Below are 23,922 nucleotides of genomic sequence, written 5' to 3' on the forward strand. Positions count from 1 at the left end.
ACTCGCTGAAGAAACTCCGTTTGGACTAATTGGCCGTTCACATTGGTGATTTGTTTTGGCACCCCTCAGATCTCTGGCTAAAGATGTAGAAGAGTCTGTTAGGGGATCTCGGAGTTGAGCTTAAGTTTTCTTTAGTCGGTGTGTTATTGTGGTGTGGAGTCACTCCTCTAGCGTGCGAGATGCCGTCTCGCGAGTCCTATGTTCTCCGTAAGGAGGAGAAGTCTCTGGTGCACAAGGCCAAGGCAGAGGTCAAGGAGCAGGGGATGGTGGCCGCTGCTCTGGGGATGAAGATGAGTCCTCAGAAACCTCCGGCCTCCACCTCTCTGGCAACCCTCTCAAACTCTTTTGCTTATTCGCAGCTCACAGGTCGCTGGTCCGTCGAGGCCACGCTGAAGGAGAGCGAGATGGGCGCCCAAGTACGAGAAAAGTCCACAACTTCAAGGTAAGGATCCGCGAAGGCTCATGGCCTGCTTTAATGGGATTGTCTTACTAGAAATCATTATGTGTGCATAAAGTCTTGAAATAAGGAATATTATGTAAAAATTTTTTGTCAATTTGTTTGTCAGAATTGTCTGAAGAAGTTGATTTTTTTTTGTTCTTGTTTCACGCATAAAGCTTATTGTAGTGAGTTTGATAATCTTGGTAATATTCCTTGCTATAATGTAAATAAAATTGCTAATATTATTATTTTTGGTCAATCAAAACATGTTTTCATTTTCATTTCAATTTGGCCTTAATTTTACCATGATTCATTGAAATGTTTTGTCATGTTTTTTTGTTATTTTAATTGTCTTAAAAAAAGAAATGCTGCACAGTTTTGTCAAATTAACAAAACAAAATTAATTTAAAGTATGTTTAGTACATGATTACTGGATTTCTCGTTTCATGCATAAATCTTGTGGAATTAATTTTGATTTGTGCTTAAACGAGCAAAAACTATTTGCTATTGGGATCAGAAAAATACATTTTGGAAAATTTTTGTTATATTATCAAAACAAATTTTTGGTAATATTATTATTTGTGGTTTATCAATTTATTTTTATTTTTTGGCATATTGGTCTCACTTGCGTCTCAGTTTTACTGTGATTCGTTGAAATGTCGACAGTGTTGAGTTGTTTTTATTACTCACTTTCAGAGCGACTATGTCATAGCATGATATGCAAATTTCTCCCCAAATGTGATTTAAATACGTCCCGAAGGGGGTGTGTTGTTGCCGTGGCAGCGAGTGCAGGTTTCTGGAGACGTTGGAAGAGTTAAGATGCTGTAAGCCATGAGTCTGTGTAAGACGCGGTTATTTAGAGGCAGTTCAGCCAGGGGTTCTGAAAAACGAATCAAATAAAAACATCTTGTGTTTGCATTGAGAGAGGAAGGGAGCGTGAGGGAGGTTGTTTGGGGTGACAGATGGGGAGATTAGGAACTGATAGAGGATTGTCAAACATGACGACGTTTCCTCATTTGGCTTCTGTCATCAGCAGGTAGTGCCCCCCCCCAGACCCCAGACCCGTCTCAGCTTCAGTTTGTCTGTAGAGTCAAACCCTCACAGACTGCTGACTCCACAAAGAGCTCTTTCTGCTGCTTGTTTTCTCTCATGCTTCTGTTTTCTTCTTGTCGTCACATGGTAACTGATGCTCAGATACTGGATAGCGGCTGCTTTTGTCAGCAGTACAGTGAAAAAAACTAAAGATTCAAGTTATTATCATTAGAAGCATACAATCAGCAGTGTTTACACTGAACATTCATATACTAGATATGGTATACTGGGATTATGTACAGTCAGTAAGTCATTTAGAAAAATAAAACATGGGGGTTATATGTGCATATAATATATCATTTTATTATAAATTTATATTTAGTTATATTATTTCTTATTTTATTACTTAAAAATAATAACAAATTAATTTTTTTTTTACTTTTTTTATAAATAGTATGTGTAAAACTATATATATAAAACACGGTGGGTGTATATAATATATAATTTTATTATTTCTGATTTTTGATTAATAAATAATCATATTAAAAACTGAAATTACAAAATAACAAATTTTATGAATTTAGAATGTTAATTGTAAATATATGAATATATGAAATATATTAATACATTAAAAATATTATATACACTGGCCGATAACGATTAATTAACCGATAGTTTTTAAAATGGATACCGAACAAAAACTAAAATAGTGCTTTATTAAAAAATTTAAAAAACACAGTACTGAATCATACTAGTAGTAGTAATAATAATAATAATAATAGTAATAGTAATAGTAAATGTTGAAATTTACAAAATTTTTTTTTTTTTTTAATTCCGTTTTATTTTTTTCCAAATTCCGTTATTTCTTTTAGAATTTTTCTGGAATCATTTTTTTTTTTTTCTCATTTGAATTTTCTCCACTCTGTTTTAATAGTTAAAGTTTATTAATTAAAAAGCAAGTCTAATTAATTAAAACCATGAAACTTATACATTTTCACATCAATTTAATAAAAGTTTAACAAAAATTACATGTTTAGGGCCCTATGAAATTTTATTTTTTCTCACCATATTTTTTATTGTTACCAAATTCTGTGTTTTAGCATGTCTAATTATTTGAATCTTAATTTATTCTTTTTTTTTTTTCCTTAAAGAAGCCTTATGATTTTTTTCACCTCAAAAATTCTGTGTTGTGTATTAAAATTTTTCTGATTATCAAATGAAGGCATGGAACATTAATTTCATTTATCTTTTAATTAATTTTTTCTGTTTAACAATTTTTTTTTTTTTTTTTTTGGAAATTAGAGGGTATTTATTATTAAAATTAAAACATGGAAGAAATGTTGTGTGATTATTCCTTAAAAAATAATGTTTGTTTCATTTTAGTAGTAGTAGTAGTAGTAGGCTGTGTACATTCTACTGAAAAATAGACCAGTCTTTTGTTTTGACGGGTTGCCGTGAATACCTTTACAGTTCTGTTTATGTGATATGAGGCTAGTTTTACTCAAATCAAACGGTCAGAAGCTCATAAAAGCTCCTCAGAGCAGTTCCTGGAGATGTTGTTCATGTGTTTACATCATCATTTAGAGAGACGACAGAAGCTGAGTGATATTAACCGCGAGCGTCACACATGCTTCAGTATAAATGAAACCTCACGTCTGCGTCATTCATTAGAGTCATGCAGAACATGCAGGATTCATATTTAAATAGACTTTTAAGGCCTAATAGTAACAGATTTAAGTAACGCGATTTAAGTTAAGTGTAATGACCTACTTTTGATTAATTCATTCAAAATTTGACCAATTCCGTGACATTCCGCGTTAAACTGTGAATTCTGTTTTTATGTCTGGATTCCGTGATTCCGTCCGTGTTTTCCGCATCATGGAAATCACAGGGCACTACAGTTATATCAGAACAATGCATACTCTCACACTTTAACTGCTTCTATTCTTGAACCCTTGATGATTATCTAATCAAAATAAAAGAGCAGCGCTGAGTCTAGGAGAACTCACCGGTATCACACACATGCGTTCAACTCGAGCAGCGGTCTAAAACAGTTTATTTATTCACTAAATGGACACAAGTTTACTTCAAGAGTGAACAATGAGACATAGATAAGTTTGAAGTTCAGCGTTTAAAAAAACGGAGCAAACAGAAAGAGCGATCTATATTATAGCTCTATAAATGAAGCATACAGACTTTATTAGAGTCACAGAAAGACAATTGTTTCGATGAAAATGCTCTATATACAGTTCATACATTAACAATGATTCGGGGCAAATATGATGTAATTTAATGGAAAACTATGTGAATGGCGCTCTGAGGCGTGGCAGGATTTTCTTTCAGCTGCATTTAAATCCGGGTCTGAAGTTTCTCGCTCTGTTCAGCGTGCAGCGTCACGTGTCTAAACAATAGCACGTGCTGTCAGTGATTTCAGCCGCTCTCGCACTGTATAATGAAAACAGACCCTTCTCAGCCGCTTCAGCAACGGACGCAACCCAGTAAACTATCGGCATGGATTTTTGCCGATAACCGATTGTTTCAGCAATCAACTATCAGTGCCGATTAATCGGCAAAACCGATACATCGGTCGACCTCTAGCTAAAATCCCCCAGCTCTGTATATATCCAATCATTTACATTCCTCAGACCTCTTTTATATGTAAATAGGGCACTTCTCATGTTGATGTCAGTTTGATGTACAGTGATTTCATCATCTACTGTAAGACGGTTCTGCTGTTAGGATAGTAAACACTGCCAGTTCCTGCTACTAGACCTGAAGGGCTCTCAGTGGGCCAGGGACCCGTCCTGGAGGAGCGTTTATACGTGTCTGATTGGATGAGCTGTTACCTGGTGGAGAGGAGAGAGCAAGAGAGCAGGGCTTTCCTCCTGATTAATGCCTCTCTCTCTCTCTCTCTCTCTCTCTCTCTCTCTCTCTCTCTCTCTCTCTCTCTCTCTCTCTCTCTCTCTCTCTCTCTCTCTATCTATCTCACTCGCTCTGGCTGTTGATTAATTGTGATTGGATTAAACAGAAGTCAGATTTGACACTGCTCGTGTCTCTAATCACACGTTCATCTTTATTAGAAGCTTTAAACGGCTCAGAGGAGCTGAAGTTGATTTGTATGTAATTGTGTTTGTGTGTTGTCCTGCAGGTGCACACCTTCAGAGGGCCACACTGGTGTGAGTACTGTGCCAACTTCATGTGGGGACTCATCGCTCAGGGAGTCAAATGTGCAGGTACATCAACACACACCCAAAGCAAAATCACCTTAAAAAGGTTCTTCATACAAATAACATTATTACATAGTTATTAGTTGGTTATTAAGTAGTTATTACATACTTTTTGACAAACATTTATTTACATTTTTATTTTCCATACATTTTGCAAACATTCATAAAGAAACTCCATAGGTTTGTGTAAAATGAAAGGTTCTTAGAAATGTTTTTTTTTTTTTTTTTTTTTTTTATATAAGTGATGCAAAAGAAATACAATTTTTTGGAACCTCAGAGATCCTTTCAGTGAACAGTTCTTAAAAGAACCATTATTTTCTTAGTGTGAAGAACATTTTAATGATCTATAGAACATTTTCTACTCTAAAAATGTTTTGAGGAATGGAAAGGTTCCATAAATGTTAAAGGTTCTTCATTTAATAATCTAAAGAACCACTCTAAAGAAGATTTTGGGTTCCATGAATGTTAAAGTTCATCATAGAACCACACATGCCAATGCATGAAGCGATTTAAAAAGGAAACAATTAAGAAAACAATTCCTGAAATCAATTGAAATGCTGGCATGAAAAAAATCTAAAAGTGGGGGGTTCTCCGTGATTATAATGGTGCACAATGATACACCCTTGTGTTTATAAACGTAATATAATTTGTGTGTCATTAAAGCTATTAACTTCCACCCGCTAAACCCCCTCTGAAATGTTTAATAGCTTCTTCTGATGACATTAGGATAGGTTTGGGGTTTTGTAGGGGTGAAGTGAGGATTCCTGCATATATCTCAGCTGTGGAGCTCGTGCAGAGTTGATGGCGTGTGTATTCACACACACACGATCAGAGCTCACGCAGGTCAGTGTGTTGCTCTGGCTGATGTGCATGTGAATGCTTATTAGCCTGTGGAGGCAGCATAGACTGGCAAGAAACCAACTGAGCGCTGAAATGAGAAAACATTACGATGATAACAGACAGACTAAGACTTGTTTTATTCAGTATTGAGAGATTTTTTTATTTTTATTTCAAAAGAACATCCCTCCACTTTCAGCCATTTGAAATTATACCATTTTATTTTATGCATGCAATATTTTTTTTTTTTGTGCAAAACAGGATTTTTTTAAATACATATTAGGAGTTCTAATATCTGTTTAACTCAGGTTTTTTCTTTGTGGTTGGTTGTTTGTGTTTTGATGATTTATTTATAGGATAATGTGAGCGACACGTATGTTTTCATGAACTGGCTTCATGAATAATGCATGGGACTATTTTGAAAGCAGCTCGTTCAAAATCCCTTACGCTGAGACACTTTTTACGCTATTTGTATCCACCTCCTTTTCTCACCTCTACCCACATCCCCCTCTCTCTCTCTCTCTCTCTCTCTCTCTCTCTCTCTCATTCTCTCTCTTTCTCTCTCTCTCATTCTGTGATGCCAGCAGAATCTAGGGCAATGAAATCTCATTTGATGTAGAGATTTGCATTCAGCGTTGTGATCAGACATGCTTTCTTCTTTCTTTTGCTTTTCGTCTGTGAGAGCGAGACTCCGAGCTATTGTTTTGGGTGTCTGCCAGCGTGCCAGCCCCAGTGCCCGGGCATGTTGTGCCACATTGCCTCATGAGAGGATAAAGCGCTCCCCCTCCCCCTCGGCCCAGTCCATCATGGCAGAGACTGAAAACAAAGCTGGCACGTCTTTATAATGAGAAGAGGGGCTGAGAGCTCACAACCAGCTCCACTTTACACAGACAGACACACACACGCATTAAAATTCAGGGCTCGTCGCAGCGCTGGGTCACACGGTGAGTGTGAGAGGGAATTTCAGGATACAGGAACCGCTTAAAACATTCTCACAATGGAAGAAGACGTCTGAGTTTAGCTCAAGATATTTGCTTCTACAATGCCTTTGGGTAAACACTTTAACTAAAGCCTGCATTTATAATGTGTTATGGATGCTTCTAATTAATTAGAACCTAGGCATAATGCTTTACGCTTTGTAGTGCATTAATTCTTTTTTGTGCACAATTTTTTCATGCATAGGCAAGTAACAATGTAACTGTGCCTTTGCATGATAACACCAGATAAATGCATTACATTGGCATATCTATGTTGTAACTGTGGTTTAAGCAGAATAATTGACTCTGGACCATTGAATTATTGAAAAGGAATGTGCATGCAAAGGATGCATTGTGCATTAATTTTCAATAATTCGATGGAACAGAGTCATTTACAGCTGATTATTAGGTGTCTTCTCAGGTAATGTGAATGCATTATAATGCAAAACTAAAACCATAGAAAAAATGTTTTATTTACAAAATAAAAATGTATAACATTTATAAAATAAAATAAACATTAACTAATATAATAAAATAAAATCCTTTCTTTATTTGACTTGTTTTAGTTTAATTTTATTTCAGCTGGCTGCCAAGACAACATATCTCATTTTCATTTAGTTTAAGTTGTAATTATAAGTAATAAAACAAGTAAAACTAAATACACTAAAATTATATAGACAGGCTAGACTATATAGTCTATATAGGTAAAATAAAAACTAATAATAATTACAAAACTAAACTCTGATAGTATATCAGTGATACTAAAATAAGACTGACATTTAATATCATTATATTGAATTTTATATACTGGCTTCAAATAAAACCCATTTTTCATCTAATAGCGCTTCTAAAGAAAATCTTTTGGCTATTTAACTGTCCTAAAGGCTTAAACTACACGCATGCACGCAGTCATTCTTAGACGGAGATGTGTTTGTATGTGTGCGTGTCCTGATATGTATCTATCCACATGTGGGCCGGGGGTCACCTCTACGCCACTTTGCTGAACAAGGGCTCGGCAGACCTGAGCGAACACATTGAATGCATTAGAGAGGTGTCCCCTATTAGCGCCTGTCTCCTCCGCTTATCATAAACCTCGCTCTTCTTTTTCAAAAATAATTACAGTTCTGCATGGCTTAAGTCTCAGGACGACAGAGTCGCTCAAGGGACCGCTTTTTAATCACATGCCGCAGAATCTTTACAATAAGTGTCAGCGAATAATTCAGTATTTGCATTCAGTGGTTTAGATTGGATTCATTCTAATTCCAGGAGTTGGGGGGGAGGGGCTATTGTATCGTATTGTTTTGAGGTATAAAAAAAAAAAAAGCAAATCAGTCGCCAGCTACAGATTAAAATTTGAGGTCAAAGATGTCAAATTCATTTTTTTTACCTCATCTTAAGCTCTTTATGACCTTAAAATGCATTCTTACAGACAACAACATCAATATTTAATCTTCAAAAAAATTATAATTATAATAATTTGTCTAAAAAGATGAAATGAAGCAGTTCTAAAATATTTTGAGGAGAAAAAAAAAGTCTAGAATTTTCTAGAAAATATCCCAAATTTGAATTTTATAACATAAAACATCATATTCATGATTTACAAATTCCATGTAAATAATGCTTTTTGCAGCACCTTGACAAAATATTTTTTTATTATTATTCCTTTTCAATGTAAAGATGTGTACAGTAAAATTCATGAAGGAAGGTGTAACTTGCCATTTTAAGAATCATTAGATCCAACAACAGAGTATAAGTATGCATATTATATTTCTAAGAAAGTGGCACATGCATTTTAAGACCGATTTTTGCTTAATTGTAACTGCTCTTTAGTAGACGGTCAAAGGCTGGTTGTGTGATTCAGAATGACCGTCAGAGAGCAGAGCGTTTGGCTCATTTATTGCAGGAAATGAGGTCTGCTGAAGCCCGCGGGACTGACAGTCACTGCCCACTCCAGCTTTATGTTTGAGTTCAGATCTGAAGAGCTCCATATCTCTCTCTCTCTCTTTCCTCCAGGTCACGTTGTTTTCAGTGTGCCTCACTGAGCGTCCCCCAGTGCCCTGAGCTTGCAGTCTTTTATTCGTCTGCTTCTTGTCCCTGTTTTTCTGCGTTCTTCCTCTTTTTTTTCTGTTTTCTGTCTCTGGTAACTGCTTTGAAGCAGCTGGTCCATTTAGTAGGCCACATTATATATTAATCAGCTCATTTGCTTAAATTTGCATATGCTGTGCAAGTTCTTGTGTGTGTCTGGCCTGATTGCATGGGTGCAGTTGGGGGGTTGGTTAGTTTTTGCTTTGGAAAAGAACTAATTTAAAGCTTTTTATTATTATTATTATTTTATTTTATTTTTTTATTTTTTTGTGTGCCGTTTGAACTATTGTTGATTTTTCTGGTAAAATGTGAAACACTATCAAAATATTGCCCTGTTTGCTAGTTAGTTAGTTAGTTAGTTTGTTGTTGTTTTTTTAATAATATATATATATATATATATATATATATATATATATATATATATATATATATATATATATATATATATATATATAATAAACATAGCAACAATGGCTCAACCAGTAGCAGGAGTTTCATCTGTTTGTCCCACAATGAGAGACAGGGAATGTTTGGGAAAAATAGGGGTTTTTTATTCATTAAATGAGAACAAAACTAATTTTCTTAAAAATGTATTCTTATACAGCTCTTTTGTAAATTTCTCATTCTTACGTAAAATGTTCAGACAATTATCCTCGCATAAATTGTTACATTTTATGCAAATTGTAAGAATTTACATATTCTGCCTGTGTTTGATGGATTCAGCTTTTTAGTTTTGCGTTTACTTTTTTTTTTACAGGAAAACAACTACATTACTGCATTTCTTAAACGTTATTTATTTATTTTTTGTTTTGTTTTGTTTTTTTTGTTTGGTTTGGTTCTATTTTTTAGGTGAAAATGTGTATTTGGTGCAGTGTTTTATAAATAAAGTGAAGAGAAAACGTAAATTTATTTTATCATTTTTTTTTTTTTTTGTTTTTTTTTTTTTTTACTAGTATAGTACAGTGTAGGAGTGACAGGAAGTCACTTCTTCTTAGGGTTGCAAAAAGTTGGAAAATTTACAGTAAACTTTGGGAAAAATCCAGATATTTTGGAAACTTTCCAGGATTTTTTTGGAATCTTCTGGGGATTTTTGTAAAGTTTCCGGAAATTTTCCACCCCTTTGCAACCCTACTTCTTAATATTTTTGTTTATCTTCCACATAGGAAGAAAGTCATAAAGCTTTGAAACAACATGAGGTGTAAATGATGACACAATTTTTATTTGTGGCTTACAGTAACCATCCCTTAATTAGCTAGTGTTTATTGATTTTTTTCACAGGTTCTCAGAGATGTACTTTTGAGGGTTATGAAGCTATTAAGTGCCAGAAATGGCTCATGCATATTTTATAAGGCACCATTTGTATTCCTGGCAAGTTCTGTCATAGCCAAGGTGACACTATTGAGATCCCTGTCAGCCAATCGGAAGCGCTGTCATCGCTGATCAGAGGTCAGGAGAGGTCACTGATTAAGCAGAATGAAAGCTCAGCTTGCTGGCGACTCTAATTTAACTGAAGCACATCCGCCTCAGGATCGATAATACACACAACATACTTATTCAGTGATCTACTGATTGATTTAGCCATGGGTTTGACAGGAATGATGAAATGAAGTCTAGAATGGGGTTGTCTGGTCAGCTGAAGTGTGTTTGTGTGTGTGTGTTTCTCAGATTGTGGGTTGAATGTCCATAAGCAGTGCTCTAAGATGGTGCCCAACGACTGCAAACCGGACCTGAAGCACGTGAAGAAGGTGTACAGCTGTGACCTCACCACACTGGTCAAGGCTCATAACGCTACACGACCCATGGTGGTGGACATGTGCATACGAGAGATCGAAGCACGAGGTGACTGAACCACTGACTCTGCTTTACGCTGAACAACAGTGCAGAAATAGAAGTGTTGTAGATTGTGTAAATGTGTTGTGTTTGGTTTGGTTTTACACGGTCAGTGATATGTTATAAATATCTAGTGTTGTGTTTTTTTTTTGTTTGTTTTTATTTTTGTTTTTGTTTTTTTTTTTATTTTTTTTCATTTTTGTTGTTGTTCAATATGTTTTTTTTGTTGTTGTTCAACCCATTTAAATTTTTTTGTGTGTGTGTTTTGATTTTTGCTTTCACAAGATCAGATTTTCTAATAAACAAAACAGCTTTATAATACTGATAGCCAAGGTTATGACCGCTGAGTTTATTTTCGTTTATTTGTTGTGTTATCTTGTTTTCACAAGGATATCTTGTGTTTTTCTAATACTACAAAATCCTTTAGTTTAACAGGCAAAATATTCAGAGCTCTTGACAGTGCTACACATTATCACCTCGGCTTTTATTGCATTGGAGATGCAGCGAAGCATTGTGTGTGCTGTATAACACATTCTTCAACCGTCTCGTCTCTCAGGTTTGAAGTCGGAGGGTCTCTATCGAATCTCTGGCTTCAGTGACTTAATTGAAGATGTGAAGTTATCGTTCGACCGAGGTGAGTGGCGTTTTGTCTGATTGTGTACAGTACTGATCCGTCACAACCCCCACATTCCTACACACACGCCTACACGCATATCTGTGTGTGTAATCCTGATGAATCCCATACACATGCTCACCGCTGCTTTTTTAGGTCACTCTTTGTCTTGTGTATAGAGCTGTGTGTTTATGTAATGTGAAATAGTCTGAGCTGCTTAAATGTTAAAATGGCACATTTGTAGGAGGATTTTTGCCCATCTGCTGGTATTCAGATGCATTACTGTTTCATAATGACTCTCATTACAGATATGAGGATATGAACCTGCTAGAGAGGAAGAAATCATGTATCTTTACAGGTTTATACTGGACGCTGTGCGACTGCAGTGTTATTTCAATTCAGTACAAGCAGAGTTCTGATACAGACAGTTATTTGTTTATTTATTTATTTGATCCATCAGGGTTTTTAAATAATTTTCAGTATTTACTATTTTTACTTTATTCCATTTTTGTTTTTGTTATTGAAATAAAGCTCAGATAAAATTAAATATAAATATTAGATGGAAACTTACTGAATTACTAAAAATAAAACATTTTTTAAATATTAAAAAAATAATAATAAAAGTAACAACTTCATATAAATAAATGATTACAGCTATACAAATAAAATTAAAAATAAAAGGAAATTCAGGAATGTTAATAAATATTTTAATAGTGAACACTACCAGTCAAAATTCTGAATAATTCAGATTTTTACATTTTTATTTTTTGTTTGGGAAAGATGTGCTCACCAAGACTGCATTTATATTAGTGCTGTCACAGGATTAATCACATCCAAAATAAGTTATGGTTTACATTATATATGTATGTGTGTTGTGTATCTTTATTATGTGTATTTAAAAACACACACATACATGTATATATTTAAGAAAAAGTTACGTTTATATATAAAATATATTTATATGTAATATTAATTATATGAATATAGATATTTTTAAAATATATACTGTATGTGTGTATTTATATATACATAATAAATATTCACAGTACACATACATATATTATGTAGATAAACTTTTATTTTGAATGCGATTAATTTCAATTAATCATTTGAGAGCACTAATTTAATCGATCAAAATAGAGTAAAAACAGTAATATAAAATGTTACAATAAGTTTTCTATTGTAAAAATATTAATAAAAGTTATTTATTCCTATGATGGAAAAGATTAATTCCATCAGGACCATTTCCACAAAAATACTAAGCAACACAACTGTTTTTTTTTTTAACACTGATAATAATAAGAAATGTTTCTTGAGCAGCAAATCAGCATATTAGAATGATTTCTGAAGGATCATGTGACACAAGATAAAAGATTCTTGAGTAAAAATGCTGAAAATTCAGATTTGCATCCTAGGAATAAATTGTATTTTCATGTGTATTAAAATAGAAAATAAAAGTTTTTAATTGTAATAATCTTTCACAATTTTACTATAATTGATACATTTACTATATCAAAAAAATGCAGCCTTGGTGTACATAAAAACTTATTTCAGAGAAATGTTAATGACTCCAAATGTGTTTATATAATACTGAAGTAATACTGAAGCTTGGAATACAGAAGCATAATAACACTGAAACACCTGCACCATGCAGCATCCCGGTACAGAAGTATTCTCACAAGCTCTGAATAAGATAAAGTTAGCTAAATGTCTTCAGGCTCAGTCCCCAGAGCCAAACAAGAGCGCTGTCTGTGTGAATGAGTGCACTTCCCATCGCATTGCTTCCAGCAGCAGAGGAGCCCAGGGTGAAATGTGTCTGTGTGTGAATGTGTTCAGATGGAGAGAAAGCAGACATCTCCGTCAACGTCTATGAAGACATCAACGTCATCACAGGTGCTCTTAAACTCTACTTCAGGGACCTGCCGATCCCCGTCATCACGTATGATGCATATCCACGCTTCATCGAGGCCGCAAGTGAGTCACACGCGCCACGCTTCTCCAGTAGACATTGTGCCTTTGCCCATATTTCACTTCCTTTTATTTAATAAAAAAGCAGAATTCATCAAAAGTAAGAGATGTTTGCTATGCTGTGCACACAGAACAGCATGAATCATATGCATTTGTATTATATGCATGCAGACATAGCAAAACTCTGATGCTTTAAAAGACGGCTTGGATGAGCCAATGACAGAATTGCAAGAACCGTTTTTTTGTTTTCTGTTTTTTTTTTTTTTACATATCATTGTACATACAATTTTCATGTTTATTTAATGTTTGTTCTTTGAACATAAACACATCAGAGTTTTAAACTTCAAAATTGTCCCAAATTTTGGTACGGGGTTAAAGAAAACAACAGACCTCAAATGTAGTAAACAGAAAATAATATCCAGTGTTGATATCCGGAAGTCTTGCAGCCTGCAGATCTGTGTCGAGAGAGAGGAGAGTTTTTGACCCGGTTGTTTGTTTGTTTGTGTCAGAGCTGACAGACCCAGATGAGCGTTTGGAAGCTCTGCATGAAGCTCTGAAGCAGATGCCTCCAGCTCACTGCGAAACACTGCGATATCTCATGGCACACTTAAAGAGGTGAGATATCAGACCTTCTGTAATAACATCAAATGAAAATTTGTCAGCATTCAGTTGTCTGTATGAGTTTCTTTTTTCCTTGGAGATATATATATATGGTATAAAAACAACAAAAATTTATGGTTAATAAAAAAAATAACTGTCTTGTCTGTATGAGTTTCTTTTTTCCTTGGAGATATATATAAATTGCTTTAACAGTAAAATAATTTTGCAAGACTGAACAAAATTTATTGTAAAAACTGCATATTAAATGTGTTTTATATGAGCAATATCACTCGAAAACGTCACTTTAGAACCAGTAACGAAGGAACGTTGAGCTGCTTCATTAAAAGCTTATTGTATTACTTAATTAAAAGTTCACTGTATTATGCAGAATATTGTGAGAGAGAGATTGAGACTGAGCGAGTGTGATTACTTGCATCTGATACAGCATTCATTCTTCAGCTCAATCTCATATACACAATAATACATTAGTTTGAATTTCCGCTGAGGAAAGCGATATCTTTGTCGTACTGTCCTTTCATCTAAGGGTGATTTCCAATGACAGCACTGCTCACTGCATTTGTTAACTGTTCCTTACAAGCTGTTATTAAAAGTAAAAATAACTTCCATTTCAGTCTCTTTAATTATAAAAGTCTTTACCGCTGACTTCAAAAACAGTCACTTGTCGCCATCTTCCGCAAATTTTCAAATAGACATTATCTTCATTAACAAACCGTATATTTGAAGTCTAAACAAGTATGTTCTCGCCTAAAAAAATCTTAAAACTACATTCCGTGACACAAAAAAAGTGTTATTTTTAAATTGTAGTGGATTTGGGCATCCGCCATGACACGCGCTGTGAGAAATACAGGGAGGGGAGTGATACAAACAGTGAAAGGGTGTTCCTGTGGCACTATCTCATGATTCTCAACCAATCAGGTTTGAGAACCAGAACAAACTGTTGTATAAATCTGTATAACACATTGATAACCACAGGTATAATACAGGTGGTAAATCAGAGACATGTTAAATTCACAATCATTTCATAACAAGTAGCTTTTCCACAAGCTGAGGAGGTAAATACTAATATATAATAGCTGCACAGTGTCATGCGTGTAAATACAAAACACCATCATGGAAACACACAACACTTAAAATAATGCAACAAATGTTAATAAGAACCCTATTTGTACATAACTGATAACGAAAAACTAACAAGAAATAATATTTAAAGGGGTGGTTGATTGGCTTCATAAAAACAGGAAAAGATCAGCACGGTTTATCAGAGAAGGGACAGAGCGGTGTGGGAATAACGGTTAAATTATGTGAAAAATAATGTTTTTTTAAAAACGAAGCATTTACACGTTAGACTGCACCTCATAAACACAATCAAGTCTAGAAAAAAAATCAGTGAACCACCCCCTTTAAACGAAATACCATTAAATGTAGTGTGGGAATGTCAGTTATGGTTTTTTTTCGCTGTAAATTACAAAATGACTGCATTTTACTTCCAAATCTGTACATATAACAGTAGTGTATAATTACATGAAATATCCCATAAGATCTATTACTTTATATATTTTTTTTATTATAATTTTTTTTTTTTTACAATATTCACAAACTTGGTGTTAAACCAATGAATAACGTTTTTAGCGTAGCACTTTTACAGTTCAAAGTTAAAGAAATGTGTGTGTGTGTGTGTGTGTGTGTGCGCGCGCAGGGTAACTCAGAACGAGAAGCATAACCTGATGAACGCTGAGAATCTGGGCATCGTGTTCGGCCCGACTTTGATGCGGGCGTCCCCCCCTGATCTGGACGCCATGACGGCTCTGGAACGACATCCCGCTACCAGAGGCAGGTGGTGGAGTTTACTCATCAAGAATGAAGACATCCTCTTTCTAGCATCACTGTCGTTGATGTACACCCATACTGTTTACTTCTGCTCTGACTCCGTCTGCACTCCATATGAAGGACTCTTGTATTATACTGCATTTTCGGACCAGTCCTTACTAACACTTCTCCCTGTCTGATGGGTTCTCTTCCTGTTTCTTGCATGTCTTCCTCCCCATTTTTGTCGGGGGTCGCTGAAGCTGAGGGGAAGTGACGTACCTCAGCATTATTATGGGATGGGCATCGCTCTGTCGCGTCAAAAGCGGTGGAGTCCAGCAGAGTGTGGTTCTGTTTCAAACAGGCTTTTTTCTTTTGTTTTTGTAAAACGTTGTGAATTTGATATTGTCAGTTATGGAGACGCTTTACCTGAAGAGCCATAAATTAAAGATGGTGGGATTGTGCAGGCATAATAATCTCCTCACATGATATATAAACTCTTCATCATTCATACTTGTTCATAGAGGTTTGTTAGTCATGTTTGTTTATGAATGTTTATCTATGGCTCAGCAGGTAAAGTGTCGCCATGTTTTTTTTTTTTTTTAATCTGTGCTTTGTTTCTGTTTTTGGTTGTTTTTTATTCCTTCCGTCAGGTTGATCTGACTCTGTTCTGCCTTCACATGTCGAAAGAATGACTTCTGCTGTAGACAGGGAGAATATTTACAGTCCATGTACATTTCAGGATCCTTGATCTTTAGAAAACACTCTTACGCTCACATGACTGCTTGATGTTTTTTGGTTCTGTGTTTTTGTACTTGATTTAAGCATGAATACGTTAATTTATTAAAATGTGCTTTTAGTACTGTGTTCTGGGTCAGTTAATTAAAAAAAAATGTTCATTTTTATGTTAATTAATATTTGAAAATTATTCCATAATATGGAGTGCAAAAAAATCCATTTATTCTTTTATTTTGAGAGTAATTGTATGTTTTTTAGTCCGAGCAGAGGAGTTTGTGTGTGATATGCGGCGTGAGGCCTGAGCCCTGCGAGTCTGTCTCAGTCCTGCTGCTTTATTTACAGATGAACATGACGTGAGCGGTCCTGCGGCGGACCCTCTTCACATTCACGGACGTGTTTTAATTGCTAGAAGTACATGCAAATCTCGTCATGGCTTCGCCCTGCAGTAACAAAAATGCCATCAGGCTTTATATCACATGATATCAGAGCAGGTTGTGTTGAGCTCAGGGCTTTAGCTGACAGCGTGTGTTTCGGGTCGGACGACTCTCCTTCATTCGTGACCCTTCTGTCAGCTGCAGAGCCTTCATTTTCCATGAAATCCCATTAAATTATCTCCCATTCTTCTCGCTGGTACCAATGAATAGCCTTCAGAGCTGCACTCATAAAAATACATGAAGCTTGACGAGCTTTGATGACTACCCTGTGAACTTTATTTGAATATAATACCCTCATTGTTATGATGTTCAACTAAGGGTTTAAAAAATCTAAATACACGTTATGTATCGATAGATATAGATATTTAAACCATATCATTGCTCTTTTGTTGGTTTTGATTTTCCTCATCTGTAAGTCGCTTCGAATAAAAGCTCTATTTTCATCATTGATAATATGGATAAGATCATTTTTAATGTTTGTTGAGCAGCAAATCATCATATCAGAATCAGTTGACAAAAATTAGTTTAATGACATTTTAGTATTGATCACAGATAAAGCCAAAACCAGAGGCCTTTGTGAAGCTGAGAGTGATCAGTGAAATATTCTACAGTCAGATTCAGACACAAGACTGTCCAGCTTTATAACAGAATGACTGCATCATTCTCTGTCTGTGGTTTGAATAGATTATATTCACAGATCTGATTCACACCACTGACTTCATATAAAATGGACCGAAACCGTATAATGTATGGGTGGAATTATTGTGTAAATTAGTAATCAATCTCCATTAGTAAAGAGGCAGTCTGCTGAATAAGAAGGTGTGATTTCCGGCTGGCTGCTGTGGAGGTGCTTGATTTACACTCCACATGTGCCACGGCTGCGGAAGAAATCACAGTTTGATGGAATATGTATTTGTGTTTGTGTGTGATCCATGAAATAAGTGACCTTTCTCTGCGCGCTGATTGACGTTAATTCCAACTTTCCACACATGGTGTGCTCGCTCAAATAGAGGCAAATGCTAAAAATGAATACTGAAATAACCTGAGGTGCTTGAGTGACCTCAAATGATCTGACACCTTTGACACTTCAACATACATCAGCCATCCTATAGGCAGTTGGACCACTGGAAAAAGAAAGAAGTTAGTTTCTGTGCCTTCTAAAGCACACATTTTAACAGCATTATTTCAGAAAATGTTTGTTGCCAGTCCTGTTACAATCCTGTTCAAAATGTCTCAGGGTTGAAAGTTAATGGTCATTATGGCAATAAAAATATTGCCCTATCCAGTAAATATCATTGTGCCACCATTAACTATCTTTTTTCTTTTCCCCCATAAAATATTGACAGTGACAAGGCCAATATAAGTGCTATAATGAAAAATGGATTTTCTCTGCCATAGAAAAATAATGTGATAAAAAAGACTTTTATAATGTTACTCCCTCAAATATAATTTTAGAAAAATTCTCCAAAAATCCAGAAAAAAGAAAATACTACATGGCTGTAAAAGCACAGTGTTTTAATATCAAAGAAAGTCACATTTTAGTTCTTTTCGTATTAATTGTATATCAATTTTGAGGGTTTTTATAGTAAGCCAGTGCATGAGACACAAAAATGTGTCCATAAAAAGTATATTTCTGAGAATTACCCATAAGTGCATTGTAATGCACAAATTGCTAAAACTTTTATATTTAATTATTATTATTACTACTAATTAAATAATAGTATTAATAGTAGTACATTTTAAATGTAGTTATTAGTTTTAATTTTAAATCATTTTGAGGGTATTTAAATCAGTAATAGTAAGCCATGAACACACAAATGTGTCATAAAAGGTATAACTTTCTGAGAACTACTCATTTGCATGTAATGTAATGCAGACTGTTATATAAGATTTAGCATCTAAGCCCGTGTATCCTGCTGTACACAGTTGAGTACTTTGGTTTTAGCCCTTAACATGTGTATATATAATGTTCCTAGTGCTCGGTGTTGACAGGCAGGGCTTTCTAACGCATGTCTTTGTTGACAGAAGAACAAACAATAATGAAAAATATCCAATTACACTCCAGTGCCCCAGAGAGAAAGCTCTAATCCAACCTGAGGACATGAGAGGACATGGGGGTGAGTTCACGCTCCCAGCATGGATAACAGATGTTCAGCATGGTCCCCATGTTTTAGAGTCAGCTTTTACAAGCCTGGTAATCAAATGTAAAAAGCACATTAAGAAAAAGGCCAGGCTGTCTGCCCCTGCTGGGACGCAGGGGCTCTCCCGGTGCGCTTCAGAAAGCTCTGCGTTTGACTCCTCTGAATGGGCTTCTTCTCTGGGTCAAGGTCGAATGGCTTTAGTATTTGCAGGGGACACGTGTGGGGGTGCCGAAGGGCGGGTGGAGTACTGATCTCTCTTAATTCAGAGGTTGCCAAATGTGACAGTCCGGGTCTAAGTAAGATGAATGAAGCATGGTGTTGAGTGTGTCCTGTGAAGGGGAGAAATGGGGAACGCTCACCCCATCAGCAGCTCAGCAGGATGGGGGAGGATTTCAGACGGCGCAGGGGTGGGGGTGGTTCTTTCCTTCTGGAGATTTGGGGTTTGGCAGGTAAAAAGCAATAGATGTAAGTCTGTAGTGGAGGGCTGTGCATTTACTGGGATCATCAGCCAGTGATATTGTGGTTTTGGGAGGCGTATGAGCGAGGGCAGCGGGTGGGGGAGGTTGTGTTGAATCTGTTGGAGGCGGGCGGCAGTGAAATGGATGTTAGATGCCTGCTATCTGGAAAAACGAAAATCTAAATTAATCCAGTCAATCACCTTTGTGAGGTAATGGAATAGGACACACAATTTTTCAGCCCTGTGTTTGTGTGTGTGTGTCAATGCATTTATATGCCAAACACACCCATTCAAATAAAATATATTCACACACAAAGAGCCCTTTTCAATGGCAAAGACAAAACCCTTACAAAAAGGGCTGTAGTGGTGTATATATGATTATCATATTCATATGCCACAGTATTTTTTATGATAACCGTGCTGAAAAAAACAGACCAGTATACATTTTTACTCTAATCCAAGTTGGTTTATGAAGATTTAGATTAGTGTTGAGACAACACACCATCATCTAAAATATATATATATTTTTATAAATATGTAATATATCAAAATAAAGAGATTTGCATTTACAGCAGATTTATTTACACCATAACTTTATTGGAACATGTAACATCACAACTATGGTTTGTCTAATGCATCACTTCAATAATATCACATCATTTATAAGAGTGATGTTGTTCCAAATATCTCAAACCTATGTAGGTTCCGATACAGTATAATTATGAGTTTGATATTGCATTCATGGGACAGTTCATTGATAACAAGAGTAATATTGAGTTTAATATTTTAGATATGATACTGCAAGGTTAATCTGTATTGTCTCGATTAAATAAAATAGTTCCTAACAATGCCACAGCAGAATGAACCATTGCAGATCTCTGTCAAACACAGAAGTGATGAAATGAGTCAGGTGAACAAATCGGTCGAGTAAATCATTCAATGACTTACAAAAATTTTTCATTCCTAAATACGCCAGCAGTTTTGAACAAATTGGTTGAGTGAATAATTCAATGATTCACTCACAAAGATAGTGATTTGTTTCATTCCTAACTGGATCAGTGTTTTTAAACGGATTGGTTGAGTGAATGATTCAGTTACTCACTCATTAAGACGAAGTCGAGCACTCCCCTACTACATAGTAGACCAAAAATAGCATATGAAATCCTATGTCCAAATTCATAAAACAGTACCCAGATGACTTGCTGCTCCTGGTGAGATTCTGAAGTGTACATCCAATGGACATGTCACTATCTCATGTTGCCACAGTAAGGATTTGTGAATGTCAGTGAAGCAACACAACTGACACTGGTAGGTCACATAACAAACAATAACATTAAAATACTGCACAGCTGCCGTTCACGCTTCATATTTTTAATGGTTGTGAACTAATTACTAATGCAAAATAAGTTCTATTTAGGGAGCATGCAATTTTATTTACAGCCATAATCACTAGTTTCATTCCTAAATGGATCAACAGTTTTGAATGAATTGGTTGAGTGAATGATTAAATGACTTATGCACAAAGACAGTCAATTTACGCCACCTACTGGTGTCTTGATGTAACCTGCAGAAAGTCACTGAAAAAAAATTCAAATGTGAGGACTGATGTTCATACTCTGTGGTAGGCTTTAGGGACAGGGACCAATCAGGTAGCAAGAAATAAGTATCGGGCAGGGATTCAATATTCGACACAATACAGTTGTATAATATAAACTGTTGTATAATATAAGAATATTGAATGTTCTAAAACAGACAGAAGACAAGTATAAATGAGAGCACATTATAGAGGTATAGTATGGCCACTGTGTCTGATGGTTTCATCTGTAGTGACAGCTGGCAGGTGCGCCAAAGCAGTTGGCAAAAAAAAAAAAAAAGCTACAGCCACTAAAAGGCACAGACTGCATCCACAGCTCTCAGATCAGCACTAGAGTGAATGACAAAGCATAACGAGCAAAAGATCATTTATATCATGCCACATTAGAAAGGCTTGTGTGTAAATCTGATGCTGCAAATGTGTGAAAGTAAGTTATGCTCTGTTACTTTTCTACACATAAAACAAATCTTTCAAATTCAGCCGATATGGTTTATTATGGTGATACTCTGTGCCCATAATAGCACCTCCCTACCACCAGAGGTCGCGTTCCTTAAACTGTGCTCTCATCTGAGCATAAGTTTCTTGTTTTCTAGAATTTAGCAGGCCAAAACAAATGCTATGTAATTGGCCCCTAATTAAACAGTATTTGCTGGCTAATAAATAAATTGGGTTACACTTTATTTTTAAGGTGTCCTTGTTACTGTGTGTACTAAGTACATATTAATTGCCTACATAGTAGGCTATATGATTAGGGTCAGGGTTAGGTTTTTGTCTTAGGTTTACTTCCATGTAATTATACATAATTAATTGTTATTGTAATAGTAAGTATATGTAACGTGTAACAAGGACACCTTAAAATAAAGTGGTACCATAAATTAACACACAAATATTGATTTGAATTAAAAAATTTGCTTGCATTTGGCCTACATTTCAAAGTTTCCAAATATTTTTTGGACGGAGGAGTGCATATATGAGACATATGAGACTGGTACTTCTTTATAGGAAGTTTGTTGATCTTTCACAGTTTTGTGCACTTTTAGAAAAACATATTTAGCCACAGAATGGCACATTTGACCAGTGACACAAACTGACCATCAGAATAAAGAGCCTAAAATCTTACATTTCTGGTCATGTCATGTCACTAAGCAAAGTTTTTTATCACAGTTGTCAAAATATCCTAAAAGATGTGTAAAGGATTGTGAGGCTGGTGTTGAGCCAGGCTCCTGGAAGACTGTCTCTGTGAGTTTACATCCTCCTCATTCTGTCTCCATTCTCTTCTCATATACATACACTTCCTTATTCTAGTCTTATCCAGAATGCAGGGTTCAGAATTCAGTACTTGCCTATACACATAACTGCTATGCTACTGCTTTTTTTGCTTTTACTAAGTGATTTAGCTTTTTCAATAAAATTTTGTGTAGTATGTCTCCTTTTTCTAAATAATGAGTCAAGAAAACATCTTTCGTTATGCTTGATGTTACTTCCTGTTCAGTCATCACACTTGGGAAAACTGAATGCACTGCACTGTAGGACACAGTGTTACATGCAGTGAAGATTTGCATGCTGCACACAGTAAATTTAAACCATTTTTAGATGCATGTTTTGATGTCAGCAGAACAGCTCAAGTCAAGCCAGTGGCAATACCTCGCTCACTGCTGCCACCTGCAGTCCACACACTGAAACAGTGGGGTGTTGTGGCGTAGCAGTTAAAGGGAAAAGGATGAGCAATATGAGCAATATTGTGCCTCAGATTTCTCCAGAGGATTGTGAGGTAACACTTTAATTTTGATAGCCCACTTAGACATTTCAGTAGCCTAACTTTGTCATATGGTTTGATAAGAGAATACGGTGGTCATATTCTAGGTGGAAAAAAACACCTCAGTTTCATCAGAGGCCCAAACTGATGAGCAAAAAGATATGGCAACTAGTGGAGTTGGCGATAGTGTTAGATGATTGCCCAAAAGTATGATGAAATCCTTATGGCTTGTAAACCAGTGAGGTCTTTATAATGGGAGGCTATTACAGACTACTTACATAAAAATGCATATAAAATATCATTTGTCACCTAATATCTCCCAATAATATGTCTTAGTAAGATGATATTTAATGCTTATTTTATGATCAAAGCACTGTAGTTTTTTATTGTGGGGGGCAATACAATAATGAAATGCAATATAATGATGACTGAGGAAAGGAACAAATAAACACCCCTCAAAAGCATGCAAATATGATATTTGGTACTTACATTTAACATGATTTTTATTTTTTTATTTATTTTTTAATAAATGAATAAACAAACAAACAAATAAATAAGTGGCTTCAGTCCAGGAAATATATATATATATATATTATATATATATATAGATATATATATATGATATATATATATATATATATATATATATAGATATTTTTGTTTTTAAAAAGTTTTCAGCAAAATTTTTGATCATATACGGCTCTTAAAAATAAAGGTGCTTCCCGATGCCATAGAGGAAACTTTTTTTGTCTAAATGGTTCCATAGAGAACCTTTAACATCTGAAGACCCTTCTGTTTCACAAAAGCTTTTGAAAGAAGGTTCTTCAGATTATAAAGAGGTAAGAAAGAGATGCTTCTTTAAAGAACCTTTGACTGAATGGTTCTTTGTGGAACCAAAAATGGTTCTTCTATGGCATCGCTGTGAAGAATCTTTTAAGCACGCTCATTTTTAGTAATACAGCAGGCTTTGTAGGGTTAAAGAAGCACCTTTGGATCACAACAGGTACATCATATTTGTATAATGGTAAAACCACTGCATAAATGTTTAGGCTTAAATTACATTACTGTAATATTATATAATGTGTCATTACATGAACCCACAAGCACTGCGACACTTAAACCATACTTAAAAAATGATCAAAGATACTAAATTTGGTATTGTGGATCATGTGACACTGAAGACTGGATTAATGATTTGGGAAATCCAGCTTTGCATCACAGAAATTAATTACAGTTTAATTATCAATTGAATAGAGATATTATAAATTGTAATAATATTTCACAATATTGCCGTTTTTAACCTTTGACAAAAACATTAAAAAATCTTACAGACCCAAACTTTATAATAGCGGTGTGATTCTTTACACCAG

The 23,922-nt window shown here is 35.3% G+C and overlaps 1 protein-coding gene across 1 annotated transcript in view; it reads left to right on the forward strand.

Moving 5' to 3' along the window:
* LOC109083679 (N-chimaerin) overlaps positions 1 to 15,698 on the forward strand; it is a 102,763-nt gene extending 87,065 nt beyond the window's left edge. The window contains 8 exon segments of the mRNA XM_042730741.1: positions 4,620 to 4,704; positions 10,263 to 10,436; positions 10,984 to 11,061; positions 12,877 to 13,014; positions 13,518 to 13,623; positions 15,326 to 15,437; positions 15,440 to 15,475; positions 15,477 to 15,698. Coding sequence (XP_042586675.1) covers positions 4,620 to 4,704; positions 10,263 to 10,436; positions 10,984 to 11,061; positions 12,877 to 13,014; positions 13,518 to 13,623; positions 15,326 to 15,437; positions 15,440 to 15,475; positions 15,477 to 15,635 — 888 coding nt within the window. The 3' untranslated portion in view covers positions 15,636 to 15,698.
* The last annotated feature ends 8,224 nt before the right edge of the window (positions 15,699 to 23,922 follow it).

This window comes from Cyprinus carpio, chromosome B9 (assembly GCF_018340385.1).
Source record: "Cyprinus carpio isolate SPL01 chromosome B9, ASM1834038v1, whole genome shotgun sequence".
NCBI lineage: Eukaryota > Metazoa > Chordata > Actinopteri > Cypriniformes > Cyprinidae > Cyprinus > Cyprinus carpio.